At 41.8% G+C, this 16,581-nt stretch overlaps 1 protein-coding gene across 1 annotated transcript in view; it reads left to right on the top strand.

Moving 5' to 3' along the window:
* The window catches only part of PDE4B (phosphodiesterase 4B), a gene marked incomplete at its 5' end in the record, with an annotated part of 446,375 nt that overhangs the window by 323,144 nt on the left and 106,650 nt on the right, over nucleotides 1-16,581 (top strand). The window contains 3 exons of the mRNA XM_080800299.1: nucleotides 1,719-1,913; nucleotides 10,576-10,612; nucleotides 10,740-10,810. Coding sequence (XP_080656425.1) covers nucleotides 1,719-1,913; nucleotides 10,576-10,612; nucleotides 10,740-10,810 — 303 coding nt within the window. The remainder of the gene's footprint in view (nucleotides 1-1,718; nucleotides 1,914-10,575; nucleotides 10,613-10,739; nucleotides 10,811-16,581) is intronic.

Here is a 16,581-nt window from a genome sequence, read left to right as displayed (position 1 = left end):
AAATCCATGCACGGGGGCCTTGAAAGTCCAAATCCGTATTGGATTGTTGTGGCTCTTTCCTGTCCTTTTAACCAGAGAGTCTCACCCACTGCTTCTTATCAGACACCTCGTGGTTGTAGGTTGGCTAAAAAGCAGCTTCTCAGAATGGTCTCCGGGGAAGCATTATAACCCTACATTCTATTATTTCTTATTTCCCATTTCAAAGAAGCCTACAGCTTCAGGGTAATCTGCTGCTTCTCCTGTCTTCATTCAAGATAACGGTCAAGCTTGCTCATAATCTTACTGATTCTTTACGTTACCAAACACAAATTGCTTTTGAACTCAGAGGAAAAATTGCACTCAGCTAGCCAGCAAGCCATTCTGATATGCTGTGATTAGAGAAGTCTGGGATTGTAGAGCAATGAGTTGGAAGACTTGGGTCTTCCAGTACTCACCCTACAAGGGACGAGCATGTAACCTTGAACAAGTGATCTAAAATCTCTCTAATCTTCCTCAAATGTAGAGTGTGGTCATACTGTACAATTCACCGCGCTGTTATGAGGGGTAAGTGGAATCATAGATCAGAAAGCAACTTGTAAACTAGGAAAATATAAGCAAAATTCACCCCCAAAAGAGCAGGTTGTAAAAACTAGTGAAAGAAAAGACCGTGAGTGTAGAAATGAATGATGACAGCTGGAGGAGTATGAGGGAAGCCCACTCTTGCGGTCTAGCTTGGAGGAGAGAACATTCCCAAGTTCTTACCTTCTTCAGGGTCTCTCTGCAGAGCTGTAGCCGGAAACCACTGAATGGTTTAGAGAAATGGTAAGCAAGAGGGTTCCTGGCAATTTAAAGCAAAGGTGCACGTGAGGAAAACGCATAGGGGATGATGGAGAGCATGGGAGGGACACAGCGCCTAAACGTGAAACCAGGATAGGGAGAGAAGACAAGAGATACGACCTCCACTGCTCCCATCATTGTGTTCATTGATTGGAGTGTGTTCAACTAATCTGGGCTTGAAGGTGCCTTCCTAGGGTGAGCAGACCGACTAGAAATCCTAATGGTCCCCTGTGCTAGAGCCAGTAGTTATACCCTCCTCCAGAGATAAAGCTCTCTATACCTGGAGAGTAATTTGACATTATCAGATTAATTAAGTCATTTTCTGTGGTTAAACTTGCATATGAATATTAAGTCTCCAACTGGGCCTCGCAACTAATCAGCCAGTGAATGTTTTCAGGATAGCACTTTGTTCCTGAAATATTGAGAAATATGCATATTGTCTCTTTAATGAGATCGTGATGTTTATTTATGGCAGGAAGAACCCTCCCAGCTACCAAGACTCATTTAAGTGATAGCTCAGCGTCTGACACCTAGAGCTGTTGTTGAATGCTGTCTCCAAAGTTGCTTATTAGCACCAAATGATTTTAAGTTTGGCTCTTATTCTGAGTAAATCCAAGTTGCTCCTGCCCCTGGAAGGCCATGGGGCTTTGCTCCAGGGTTCAAATCCTGCCTCCACTGTTCACTAATGACTGGACTTCTGTGGGACTGTTTCCTTGGTACAAAATGTGAATAATAATGACTACAACTCACAGCTGTCTGGAGGGTTACAATGTTGCATCGAGTGTGAAAGTTTTAAGTAAGATGCCCGGCAAATGTTGGTTCTCCACGTATGTGTCAGACGTTCTCCTCCATGGTTACGTGACCAGCGTTTTGTTTGTTTTTTTTTTTTGCTTTCTCTTAAGCTTTGATGTGGAAAATGGACCTTCCCCAGGTCGGAGCCCACTGGACCCCCAGGCCAGCTCTTCCTCTGGGTTGGTGCTCCATGCCACCTTTCCCGGGCACAGCCAGCGCAGAGAGTCGTTTCTCTACAGATCAGACAGCGACTATGACTTGTCACCAAAGGCGATGTCAAGAAACTCTTCACTTCCAAGTGAGCAGTAAGTATGAGCCCTGGGTGGCCTCCCGTCTCGCGCTTACCTCATCTTTAACCCAGCGGCAGCAACAGCTGTTCCCCTCTTCACCCGTGGGAAGGCAGGAGGAGACAAATTAACATGAGCAGAGAGGACAGTGATGATCCTTCAAGAAATTAGTGCTCGACAGCATGGGAAATATGTAGCTGGGGTCCCCAAGGGCATACAAGTCTCAGGCACAGTGTGCACTTTTTCATCTGTTACCAATATATATATATTTTTAAATTGTCATTCAGCTTCATTTCCTGACCTGTTGAATCATTTATGGGTTGAGAACCTTAACACCTTTTGCAAATCCTACTTGAATTTTCCACAGCATGTGCAGTTTGCATGAGGCTATGGTGAGAAAGAAAAACAGTAGTTGAGGGCAGGCCCCCTTTCTCAGGGGTCTTTGCTTGGTGAGACACATTATACATTTAATAAGCTGTCATCCAGCCACATGTCTGCGTCCCTTCTCTGGAACCTTAACTCAATGCCTACTTGTTGCAGGCTCCTTGGTGAGACACAACACACTCCATGCCCTGTGAAACACAGCTGATGGTTTTGTTTTGCTGCTATTAATTATAGATCTCTCATTTTTAAAAGAACAATGATGGGGTTGTATTACTTGTTTATTAAATTTCTGAAACCAAATAAAGTTGGATCCTGGAATGCATGCCTTAAAGGGTTTCTGGGCAGACGTACAATTGTTTTTAACATTGTATGTTATAAAAATATTGGTAGCTCCCTAAAGTCTCCAGCCTGGAAATTTCCACTGGTCTCCCTCGTGCTGTTGGAAAAGAAGCTAAACAGGGTCACCCTCTTATGAAAGGGGCAGGAGACATTTTAAAGTTACTAGTGAGAAAGTTTCCCCAGGGCATTTCTGCCGACAAATTCTAACAGATGCACCCCTGGCCTAAAATACCTCAGTCAGGGGCACCTGGGTGGCTCAGTGGGTTAAAGCCTCTGCCTTCAGCTCAGGTCATGATCTCAGCGTCCTGGGATCGAGCCCCGCATCGGGCTCTCTGCTCAACAGGGAGCCTGCTTCCTCCTCTCTCTCTGCCTGCCTCTCTCCCTACTTGTGATCTCTTTCTGTCAAATAAATAAATAAAATCTTTAAAAAAAAAAAAATACCTCAGTCATCGGGTGGGCCAAAATTCATGTGTTCTTCTTTCATTTGGCAAATACTTCCTGAATCTCTCCTATGTGCCACACAGTGTGCTAGACTCTGGGGATGAAAGACTAACAAAACAGTGGAAAGATCGCAGAGGAGTTAAAAACAGATATTCTCAGAAAGGTTGCATGCTCTCAGGGACGTTACAGTGAATAAGAAATATAAGAGGAACACCCACATAACTCTACTACAGAGTGGAAGGAAACAATGAATGAGCGCCTACCCCAGGGCCGGTGGCCCTGAAAAGTGTGTGATTTCTTTTCATCTTCACAACAGTCCTGTCAGGTGGGTCCCACCGTTATCTCCACTGTACAGGTCATGAAAGAGAGCCTCTGAGAGACTGACAAAACTGCCCCCATCCCATGACTCTGTGCCATATGCTGTATCCCTTGATGTAGCTGAGTCGGACCGTAGGTGAACCTTTTCGATTCGATTTGCCTGTGTTCTTCCAACCGCGAAGTAGAATCTCTACCAGCCGGTAGAAAACAGATGAGTTCAGAGTCAAAGTGCCTGAGGTGGGAGGAGAGGTAACCACTTTGCTGCAGATCCTGGAGAACCAAGGATGTTTCTGACCAAGGTTGGCATGGGGTCTTGGCCGAGTCTACCTGGAATTTCCTCTTTTGCCCAGAAGCACCTCTTTAGACGTCATAGGTGGAGAGCATGAAGGTGGGATGAGCTGACGGTAATTAGAGCTCCGTTCACATAGCATCTGACAGGTCAAAGACTGGCTTTGGAAGGCAGCTCACAGCTCCCCCAGACTCTTGCCAAACAGCATAATGAGTCTTGGGGGCATTCTGAGGCTTTTCAGAAGGTTCCAACTGAATTTCAGATTAAACTCTGATGATTTTTTTAAGAACCAAAGGTTATGAAAAATCTTGAACCTAAAGAGACCTTAGAGATGACAGTCCAACTTATTCTATAGCTCTAAAAAGAGAGATCTAATTCTGAATGACTCTGCAGGTAGGGTCCCTAACAGTCACCGTTTATCCTCTTTTCAGTTTAACCAACCAGCAAAAATTTCCCTCTAACTTAGAACCTACGTAGTATTGCCAACTTTAAATTTAGGCAAGTAAGGATTGTATGTGTAAGTTATCTAGTATCATTCTCAATGTCTTTTTTTTTTTTTTTTTTAAGAAAAAGGCTTCTTAGAATTAAAAGAAAAAAATGTAGAAAGGACACACTTTCATATTAAAGGACAGCCCTTCCCAAAAAAACACAGCGGGCAACGTAAAATCACGTATTAAAGTATCAGTATTAAAGATACTGATCATAGAATCTACTAAAATCTTTGAGGGAATAAAAATGGCATGATTCTTTTATTTTGCAAATGTTTCAGCATTACATAAAACTTTTACATATTTGTCAGTTTAGGAATTTATATTTCTCAATACAACAAGAAGAGGAGTTTGAATAATATCCAGATTTTTCCAGTATTTCATTTTATCGGCCCCATGTTGGAAAGTCCAGTTTCATACAAGTAGCTTGAACTAAACTGAAGTAATGCTGTCTAAAATATTTCACCTGATTATTACTCTTCAGAGTGAATTGAAATGAATAGAAGAACAGCAACCCCCAAGCCTCCCCCTGCTTTTCCTGCCTTCTACCTATGGAGCCAAGGAAAAGAAGGACAATGATAGGTCTGGAGTCTTGACGTGAAGGCCATTGGGTGGGGGCTACAGGATGCTCCCTGCCCAGGAGCTCCTCATGTTCAATACGGCGCCATCATGGATTTATGCAGGAAAGCTTGCCTAATTCCTCTGTCTGTAGTAAACCCCGGTGGTAGGGACAACACTGGCTTTTCCACATTTATCATCTGAATACTTTCAGAAGAGTAAGAGGAAACATAGGCAGGGAGAATGAGCGAGAAGATATTAGGAGTAAAAATGTGAATGGAAAATTGGCTTTGATTTTTAGCGACAAAAGAGAGATTGAAATAAGGCTTTCTAGTAATGAAAACAAGATCATCATTGGGTCCCCTGAGGAAATTTCGGACGCTTTCCTAGATGTGGCAATACTCTGCTGATTTCTTTTTTGTTCCCGTGTTGTAGTCATCTCTAACGTAATGCCTTTGTACACCGAGGTACAGATTTCCCAATGGGAACATAAAGTACTGGAAACTGGTGAGACCAGTTATGTTACTCAAAACTGTGGCAGGAACCACCCTGAACAGGATGGAGTTTTGACAATCCATCTGCAAATCCACGGGGAAGGAAGAGCCGTATTTCCTTCATTTGGTCACCCCATTTGCAAAGCCTTGTATAGGCAGAGAGCTTTTTAAAGCCACCATTTGTGTGAGAACTAAGTGGCCTCCAGAGAGAGCACTCAAGGGAAATAAGACCTAAGGATGAAGAGGAAAAGCATTAATAACTACTCATTTAAATTTAAGACTAGTTTATTAACGGGCTACCAAAAAAGTACAATGTGGTGTTTAAGACTTGAGTTAGACCTACAGCCATCACACTTACTAACGTCATGACATTGGCATTGAATCTCTTTTACAGTGTCTAAATTATCTGTAAATAAAAGTGCAATAAAATAAAAGTGCATTTCCTCTGTGCTAGGTACTATTTAAAGTACTTTACATCTGTTAACTCATTTAATTCCCGTAATGTTACTTTAGTTGGTACTATAATTTTCATGTCTTAAAAACAAAGACATTGATGCTTACAGAAGTTAAGTAACGTGCCTAATAAATGGGTAACCAAGGCTTCAATCCAGGGAGTGTGGACGATTAAATCATAGGGATATTTAGTATACATACAGACTCAAAATGAAGATGAAAAATAAAAATAATGATACTAATCTCTGTTCTACCTACCTTTGCAGCTGTTATGAAGATCATATTCATTCTTTCTTTTAACAAAGACTTTCAAATTTAAATTTAAGGACTTGCTAACAAATAAGACATTTCCTGTGTCTTCAAGGGAGCTAAAATTTTAGTTTCTATAGGCATTTTTTTTTCAATAGGCAATTTTGATATCTTTGAAGAAGGGCAATCACAGAAGGGTTTGCAGAGGACTTTGGAAGGTCTGGCCAGGCAAGCGAGTAGGCCACTTTGAGCAGTTAGAGCTAAGCTAGAAGAGATAGCCAGGAAGAAGGTTATGCAGGCAGAAGGGCCATGTGCTCACTACTTTCTAGTTGTCAGGGGCATTATGGAGAAGCTCAGCTCAGTGCAGCTGAGGCAGAGAACACGAGTGGATGACAAAGTGGTGGGAGGCAAGGCTGGAGGAGTGAGCAGGAACCTCGTCGGGAAGCGCCTCTCCAAAGGAGTTGGTCTTTCTGCTGAAGGAAATCAGTGGGAAGCTACTAAAGGTTTTTAAGCAGGAAAATACATAATCCGGTGAATGTTTCTGGAAGATAGTTCTAATTACAGTGAAGAGTGGCTTGTATGGTGGACAAGCCTTAAGACTGGTGCCCAAGAGCCAAGTGGAAGACTGCTTTGGTAATCCAAATAATAGAGGGTAGGGAACTATTTTAGAGCAGATCCAGTGAGATTATTAAAAATAAATAAATATTTGCAAGTTAGCATCAGCAGGGTCTGGTGGCTGACTGTGGGGGGAGATTTCAGGCTTGACCAACAAAATAGCTGGTTGCGCCACATTTTAGGGACAAGAATATTCTCTTATTCCATGAAATAATGAATGTGAAAATGCTTTGTAAACTATAAGGTACACTATTCATTCTCTTGACTGCAATAAGGGGCAGATATGACTCTCCCCAAAAAGTTCTCACCAGTGGGGAAGATAGACATGCAATTGTTTAATTATCATAATAACGATACCTACTACTAATAAGAATAACTATAACAAATGAGTAAATGCCTTTATGTGCCAAGCATTGTTGTAAGAGTTGTACATGTATAATAACTCATTTAATTCTTACAACACCCCAGTTTACAGATAAAGAAATTGAGGCCTAGAGAGGTTGCCTAATGTCCCATAGCTAGTAATTGTGCAATAGGAACAAACCAATGTTCTCTGGACTCCAAAATTTCTGCTCCTGTTTACGACAGTATGTCTTTCGATAAGACAGGCTAAAACCAGTGTCCAAGGAAAATTCCATGTGTAGGTATGACAGGGGAAGACCAAATTAGTGGAATCCAGGGAATGGAGCTGAAGGAAGTAGCCTTTTTGCTTTCCAGAAAACCATTTCAGTGTTCAGTGCAGACCTACCCTCATTTGAAGACCTATGAGTTTTTGTAATGTGCTGATTTTGTCACTAGATGTCGCTCGTGCTCTGGTTCTGAACATCTGGCGTTGCCCTCTCTCCGTGGTCTGGGAAATGAAGGACATCAGTTTTCACAACTAATCATAATTAATTTTGTTATTTCCATGCCATCTTACTCTAATCATTAATATATCAAATTATGATTAAAATTTTTAGAATAGTTTCATAAATAATCTGGCTGCACTCAGATAGGAATTTTGTTTTGTTTCTTTCCTCTACTTGCTATAAATTACCTGTAAATTGTCCGATCCTTTCCTCTAGCACCTACTACCTGATGTACAGCATGAGCTCTTGCCATTCAGATCCTTTAAGGGAACCAACGTTGGGGACCCGCAAGTTCATCTCTTGCTTCTGAATATTCTGCTTTCCTACACTCCAGAAGTTCCATGATGATTAAGTCATGCTGAGATGGTACCCCCTTAGTGTTTACTTCCCTTTAATCATTACTTTGTACCATTTTAGTAACTCCCCATTCATGCAACAGTTCATCAGCTTCAGCTGCTACAAACGCATAAGATTTGTTTATGTTTTGAGCTTTTATTGGCTATTTAGACTTCCAAAATCCAGGAGCTTTAGATGACCTCTTAACTCTTAATTCCATTACCTTATATCCCCAACTCACCACAGTGCCTTATGAACAATGTGAACTTCATAGGCAAAATCTGAACAAATAGCAAGCTGTTCGACCATGTAAAGTTCATCTCAAGAAAATGGCTTGGGAAGGAGCAGCTCACTGTACAGTTCACACCCTGCATTTATCACAACTGCTCTTCTCAGCACCTTCTTCTGTCTCTCCTTTGGCTTTTCTCCAGGAATCCTGAGGCTCTTTCTTGGGCTCCCTTTCTCTATATTCCCCCACCTCCAGAAGCCACTCCCTGCCATTGCTTTAACTTTCCCCCACTGTTGTAGGTAACTCTGAAATGTATAGCTCCAGTTCCCATATTTCAGTCTTCCTGCTTGATGTCTCCACTGGGATATGAGAGAGGATCTTAAAATTCAGCTTGTGGGAAAGAGACACATCTCCTCCCCCATGTTCTCCTTACTTTCTTATTTTTGTTCATGACTTCACTATTTTCCCACACACCCATTTTTTAAACTGAAGTAGTATTTCTCTATGATCTCTGAGCCAATTAAATGCTGAGTCCTTGGCAAGACCCTTTAAGGTCTCTTCAAATTGTCTTTTCCTGTTTCTTCCTGTGCCTCACCGATTTCTTCTCATCTGATTGACTGCTTTAGCCCCCTAACCATTCTTCCTGGCTCTGTCCTCTCTCCAGTCTCTTGGTGTACATAACATTTTACTTTCTTAAGCACTTTTCTGCTTGCCTGTCTCACTCAAAACCTTCACTAGTTCCTTTCTTCCTTGTGAGTTAAGGAAGTGTGGGAGTTAAGGAGTGTGGAAGCACCACTTCCACAACTGTGGTCCATACCACCCTTAAGATGAGTGGGGGGGACCTTCCAATCTTATCCTCTAGAAACATCTCCAGTTAATGTGTTCAGCTCTGCCCAAAGAGCCACCACGCATCTCAGGGAGCATGCTCTGTACTTTCCCGTTTCAGTGCCTTTGTTCTTGCCGTTTCTCTCATTGGTGACATCTCCCATCCATGCTTTTTAGAGCCTGCCCTTCAAGGTTCATCTCAAAACCAGTCATTCAGTCAAGCTTGCCCTACTTCCTCTAATTTGTAATTATTACCTCTCCTTTACACCCCATTAAATTTCCCCATTAAGTGTTTGTGTTTCTCATTCTGTATCTGTTGCAGTGTTTTGAATATTTTTTCTGTCTCCCCTAGAATGTTGCAGTTGGGGGGGCGGTGAAGAGGTGGGTCATGGGTTCTGTATAATTCAATTTGCCAACTATGCAGGGTCATCATAGAATAGGTAATATAGTGGTTAAAAACATGGATTTTTGGACTCAAACAGTCTTAGATCTTCTAATTATCGTGTGCTAGTTAAGTAGTGGCTTAACTTCTCCAAGCCTTGATGTCATCTTTAAAATGGGAGTAGTAAGGGTACCTGCTTTAAGCCTTGTTACAAGAATTAAATGAGATAATATGCATAAAGTGCTAGTGTGGGGACTGACATAGGGTTATCATCCAAAGAATGTTCATCAGTGTTCTTTTTGTAGTCACTGTACAATGTAGATGCATAAGAACTTGACTAGAGTGCATTAGAGGGGGACTTCTAGCTAAAGACCAAGGTAGAAGGCAGAGTATTATATTAAATAAGACCCCAAAGTAAAAGCCTGTGTTAAGGAAGAGGCCTACATGGACGGAAGTGTTGTTCAGCTCTGCGTCTCTGCGTCCCATGTAATGATACAGGGCAGGTGCCCAATAATCATTGGTTGTGCTCACATTATTAACCAATAATGTGCCATTTATGTATGGCGATTGTGAGGATGGAGAAGATCAGACAGTGAAGGAAGCTCATTGTCAACCAACTTCTGTGCAGTGGTCTTGACTCACAGATAGTAAGTTGGCCTGATTTTGTGGCTGCAGCTAAGGACACTGTGTCTTCTAAGGCCTTTATGGACAGCTTGCTGAACATGGGCTTAGGTAGATTTATTGAAGTATGTGCCTGAGAAAGAGTGCATTTCTGAAAGCATACTTTTGACTATTCCTAAGTATAGATTTGCATAACACTACGTATGGCTTAATCAGATCTTTGGGGCAAAATAAGCAAGAGAGAGATGGTAATAGTAGGCTCAGTCTGTACACTCCCATTGAAAGCTTTTCCTTGGGTACTTTAAGAAAAAAAAAAGTTATATTAAAAACAAAAAGTAATGGGATTCCCAGACAGAGATCTGTGTTTAAATGGCACTAAGGCTGTGGTTCAAATCAACAAAAGCCAGGAAATCCAAAGTTAACCTTTATCCAGACTGTTAGGCCATTTTTTCCAACTCTGTGTGCTTGTGAGTAGCTTTCCCTTTGAATTTCCTGGCTCTGGCAACCAAGTCGCTTTGAATTACAGTACACCAGGTCTGCTATTTAATGGGATTGTACCCTGAGGTTATACGCTTACTTGCAAGTGCTTTTCTGTGTCACTGTAAGCCCAGGAGCCATGAACCTGGTATTTTGTTCTTTCAAATTCCTAAGGTTCCCATTTATGCCTAGATCAGTCCTGCCCTATATCCAGGTAGAAGGACTGGTGGAACATTTGTGTTGCTGACACTGATACGGTTTAGTATTACAGCTTATATCTCCTGGTTATAATTCAAATTCATTTTTATGTGTTTCTTTTCTCTCTTTTCACCAGACATGGCGATGACTTGATTGTAACACCTTTTGCCCAGGTATGTATTCTGCTGACCCTGGCTTGCTCTCTCTCCCTCTGCCCCTGGGCACAGTTTCTAAGTGTGGCCTCTGAACCTGCCCTTTGTCTCCCTTTGTTCCTAATCATCCGGATCCTTGTCCTTCCAGGTCCTCGCCAGCTTGCGAAGTGTGAGAAACAACTTTACTGTACTGACAAACCTTCATGGAGCATCCAGCAAGTAAGTATGGACTTTTTGTGGAGTTACGAATCCCTTCCATAAAGGCAAAAACATTGAGCCACATTAAAAAGAAGAAGAACAACAACAACAACAAAAACTATCACAGGAAGATTTGGCCTGCAAACTGAGTTAGGACATGTGATGAAATTTGAAAATAGAATGGAGTACCGTAGTATTTTAGAACTGGTAAGACGTTCGAAATTAGTCCGAATCTTGTGAATCTTGGCATCCTTAACACTTAGTAGACAGTAAAGAATTCAACAAATGGAAGAGTAAGGTGAGGGTTTTTGTTGACATTTACATTTACTACTTTGGAAAGTATGAATACTTAGCAGTAAAAGCCATAAATTCTACTAAAATCCTTTTGGAATAGCTATTAATGAACTCAGAGATTCAAATGCAAGATTAAAGGTAGCAAAAAGTTCAAGTCCAAGTTGCCTTTTTTTGATACTGTATAAACAGGTTCATATAATTTGGTGAATAAGAGTGAAGTTATCTTCTTCTCTGCCCCCAAATAACCATATGACCTCGGTCATTTCAATGAATATTGCTGAACCTTGGTCTCCTCATCTTTATAATAAAAGGTTTGAACTCGATATTCCCACACAACTTTCTCCTCCAAAATCATTTCCATCTGTCAGTCTAGTTGTACAGTTCATTATCCAGCATTTTAAAAGGTCATCACAGGGCTCAGAAGGTCCTAGAATCAATGGCCTCGGAATGGCACCCAAGGCACCTCACGATCCAACTTAAGTTAGTGCGATGGATAGTTGATTGGGTTTATATCTGATGCTGTAGACACAAGGCTAGAGACTTGCCCAGCCTCTTTGATAGTGATATGCCCTGTTTGTTCATTTATTAAATGATTCACCCAAGAAGTATTTATTTAGTATATACTATTCATCCAAGCATTCATGTATGTTTTTGACAAATATTTGTTGAGCACTGCCTTTTACTGGAAACTGGTAATGTAATAGTGACCAAAACAGACAAGTTTTCTGCCCTTTCAAAGCTTGCATTCAAGTAGGAGGTTCCAGAACATATGGTGGTGAATAATCAACCTAGGTCTCTGGCCACATGGGATCACATTCTAACAACTGTGGTCTGATTGTTTCCTGCATGTTCTATTTCCCATCCTAATTGTGGACACTGTTCTCTCTTCCTAAACTGTCTCTCTCCACCCGCCTGTGATGGTCTGGCTAAATCCTACTGGTCTCTTACAGTTTATCTCTGGTATCACCTTCACTGGCATGCTTCCCCAGACCCCACCAAGCCTGGCTGAGTGCCCCTCTGTGGCCCCAGAGCACTCTCCCAACCTCATCACACCGTTTATGGCTTTCTGCCCACCAGTAGACCTCATGTCCTTTGAGAGCCCCTTTAGAATTACATTTACCCTCCTCGAATTTCCAAGATGTAGCAAAATGCCTGAAGCGTAGCATATGCTGCATGAATATTCATCACACATATAAATTTTTGACCAAATAATTGTTGGAGAAAGACCCCCAATGGCTGGGAAGATTATTTTTTCAGAAGAGATTCCTTTTTTTCTTTACAGACTAGGGCCTCTGGGGCCATACCTATTGATTTCATAACCCAGTCCACCCACTTGACAGTTAGTGACTTGGGTACAACTTCTCCATGTCTCAGTTTCCCAATCCATAAAATGGGCTTCTCTAAGGTTGAAATGAGCTGATATTTGTTGAGCACTTATAGCAGCATCTAGCCCATTGTAGGTGCTCCATAAGTGTGAGCTATTGTAACTGATAGTTAATCTGTCTTCCTGAATCTAGACAGTGTGACACTTTGGAGTTTTCACCTCCATTATCTCAGTTAGAATCACCATAAATGCTCCGTATAACAGGTGCTGTTGCCCCCACTCTGGGGATGAAGAGACAAAGCCTAGGGAGATTAAATGACTCCCACAGGAACACACCACTGCTGGTGAAGGGCAGAATCAGACCTGAAGCCTGATATCCTGACTCTCACTGCAGTGTACTTTGTAAGGAAAAACAGTTCTTTTCTTCCTGTGTAGGGGAAAACCCAGTTCTTCCTGTGTTTTTCTTCCCTGGGAGTCTCCCTGAGTAACAGAAAACACTTCACTTCTGACACTCTGGTCACCAAATGTGTGGAGGTCCCCTGTTCTTGCAACAACAAGCAAGTCTCAGACACCAGCTAGGTGTCCTACAATTTAACTTGGTTCTGACACTATCTACCTGGAGATGCCATCAGATCCTAGATTAAAGGTCCATCCCACAGGACTGCCTCCCACTCAGATATCAGTCACCCCTCAGGTTATCACCTGTGCTACTCACCTACGGCCTACAGATCACAGCTTCCAACAGGCCCCTCCTCAGGTTCAGTTAATTTGCCAGAGTGGCTCATGGAACTCAGAGAAACACTTACCTTTACCAGTGAACTAAAGGAAATAATAAAGACACACATGCACAGCCAGATGAAGAGCTACCTAGAGTGAGGTCTGGGAGGGTCCTGAACACGGGAGCTTCTGTCTGCGTGGAACGGGGTGGGGACATCACCCTCCTAAAATAGGTATGTTTGTTCACCAGCCGCAAAGCTCTCAGAACCCCATGTTATTGGGATTTTATGGAGGTTTCATCACATAGATGTGATCGATTATTAACTCTCATTTTTAGCCCCTCTCCCCTCTCTGGAGGATGAGAGGTAGGGCTGAAAATTCCAAACCCTTAATTGGGCTTAGTCCTTCTGGTGACCAGCCCCTCCCTGAAGCCTACCCAGAGTTGCCTTATTAGAACAAAAGATGCTCCCAGTGCTCTTATCACTTAGGAAGTTACAAGAGTTTTAGGAGCTCTGTGCCAGGAATTGGGGGCAGAGACCAATATATTCTATTTCTGTTACCTCACATCTTTGCATTTCCTATACCCATTACATCTTTTTGATTATGGGAAGAAACCTCTAAAGGTTTTTTAACAGAGTCATTTAGGAAGAACTTATGGAATAGATGAAGGTCAGAGAACCCAAAGGCAGAGACATAAGCTAGGAGAGTGTTTTCAGGAATTTAAGTATTAGGAGTGAATGGGGCACTTGTGTGGCTCAGTTAGTTAAGCATCTCACGCTTGATTTCTGCTCAGGTCGTGATCTCAGGGTCCTGGAATAGAGCCCTGCTTCAGGCTCCTTGCCGAACGTGGAGCCTGCTTGAGACTCTCTCTTTCTCTCTCTCTGCCCCTGTCTCTCCCCCGACTCTCTTTCTCTCAAAATAAATAAATAAGTAATTTTTTAAAAATGTTAAAATATTTGGAGCAAAGCCCTGGACCAAGAGATGATGGAGGTGGGAATTAGGGAGGAAAGATTAATAAAGATACATTTCAAAGGCTCCTTTGGTCTAGCAGAACTCAAGGTCATCGTACTGCACAGCCCCAAGGCAAGGATAGGGGATGTTTTCAGTTACTTTGTGTTAGCAAACAACTTGAATATTCTTTTTCTGTAACTATGGGGGCATTCAGCCTAACCATGTTGAATAATAGGCTATGTCAGCTCAAGCTACTTTCTTGAGAATCAGGTCTTTCCACAGCCTTGAGGGTTTTGAAACACATAAAACTTCAGGAACTAGAGTACCCTAAGACCACAATTATCACATACAGAGCTGACTCTGAGTCCATTTTCACACTGTGGCTGAGGACGACTCTCCAAATCATGGCCCTTTACATTGCCTTTAGTCACACCACACCATACTCACCAAACAGACTAGATCTCCAGTAGTAGGGTAATTGTATCTGGTGATCTTTCTCCAATCCATCCCCATATTTATACAGAGTTGATCCTCTTACTGATTCCAAGTATTTTCTTGAAACCAACACCACCTAACCCAAGTTCAAGTCAGGGCACATGTACCACTAGAGTTCACCAGGAGTTGAGCTTGCCTGTCTAGTTCAGGCTGAGAACTGAATGATGGGCTTTAGTTACAAGTGAAGCAGCCTAGTGGGGGCAGATTGGAAAACTGAGTGTTCATTTAATGCATTCCATCCTATTCCCAGTCAGTACCCTCAAAGAGAGAAAGAAAACCAAGGACAAGAAAAATGGGTCCACCATACTGAGAGCATTTCCCCCACATATTCATTTGTCTTAACAACTGAAACTGTAAGATTCGTGGAGCTCACAAGTTGCTTTCTGGGGTATTTGACTTGGGTTCCAGGGGTGCCACTCCTTGCCCTAAATGTAACATTTAAGCCATAATTCTGTCCTTGGAGTGGTTTTCTTGAGACATCTGGATAGTGTGGTTTATTATATGAAAAGGACTCCCACATTGAACTATACTTCTCTTAAGTCAAGATTTCCTTTATCTTTTGGCTCTTTGCTCTGCACAAAAATAGCTCATTGTCTGCCTGAGCTTTACCACCCAAAGGGTGAAAATCTCAGTTTCTGTTGAGGTGATTTCCTTGCACGTCCATGAAATGTTCCATTGAGAGATGCTTGATTGGGCCTGTATTTCTTGGCTTCAAATTAAAACCTATTATTTCTTTAGTCCCAGGAGTTAATTTTGAAAATACGGCTTTCATTTAGAGCTGTTAATTCAGATAAGCATCCCCAAAGCATTTTCTGGCTTCAGCTGATGGAGAAATCACTTACGAGTGAGAACACCCACCATTCTTCAGTCTGATCAGCAGGGAATAGAGCCGCTGGGAGCAAAGAGGTGTCCCCTATCATTCAACTGTGCCTCTAACATCACAGAAATTACCAGTGGCTATCAGAAAATCATGTAACGTCTCTGTATCAACATTCTTCCGAGGCATAATTTAATCAACATGCATGTAATCTTTGAGAAAGAATTAATAACCACTTAATTTTGTTTTCAATGTATATCTTTCATTGCTTTATGTCCTTTGGCATGGGATTTAAATTAGCTGAGAATAATAAAATCTTAAGCACTCAGAGGGGAACAAACCCAGCCAAATTTCCTCAGAGTAAGTGAGGAAATATATGTACAAGTGCTCACACAGGAGCTGGCACATTGTAAATTAGCAGTAAATGTTAGTTGCCGCCTGCTTTCCCCAAGTGAGGAAGAAACCGAGAGGTTCAGTGAGTTGCCGCGGGCTATGCAGTTGGAATGTGCCAGAGCCAGGATTAGGATTCCTGTCTTCTTATTCATAGTCCAGTTCTTTCTCCACTGTGCTTTTCAAGGCTGTAAAAAATTAACTGCTATGGCCAAATTATCCTCCATTTTAATATCACCATCTTTAATCCAGGCATATAACTTCTTATGATTCTTGTATAAGTTAGGGACCACTGGGCAACCAATGCCATTTTCTTCTGGCACTCATGACACTTTCTCATTGGCATTCTTCATGCCCTGTAAGCAATAATGCAGCTTCCAGAAGTCGTTCGTTCATTTAAGGTGTGTTGAGCCTCTTCTTTGCACCAGGTCTTGGGAATAAGTGGCAAACCAAATAAATGTGGTTCTTGCCTTTGCAAAGCTTACCCACACAGATGCCTATCTGAATTAACAACTTGAAATAAGAGCTAGGTTTTCCAAATTAACTCCTGGGACAAAGGGATTTATGTAATTTGTGTCATTTTCAAGAAGTCGTTGCAAGAAATGGGTGCTGTGAGTAGCCAAACTATGAAGAAAGCCGAGGTTCCCAAACATTTTAGGGTCCCCTAGTTCCATGTCTCCTTGCACAAAAGCCTCTTTGGAACTCAAGAAGACAGGGAAAATAAAATTATTAATGATATGTTATTAATCCAATGAATACATATTGAATACCTCTATCAAAGCAAATATAAAAAGGTCAATTCCA

The sequence above is a fragment of the Martes martes genome, assembly GCF_963455335.1.
Source record: "Martes martes genome assembly, chromosome: 4".
NCBI lineage: Eukaryota > Metazoa > Chordata > Mammalia > Carnivora > Mustelidae > Martes > Martes martes.
The sequence above is the reverse complement of the archived record's forward strand: the minus strand, read 5'-3'. Positions and strand labels throughout refer to the sequence as shown.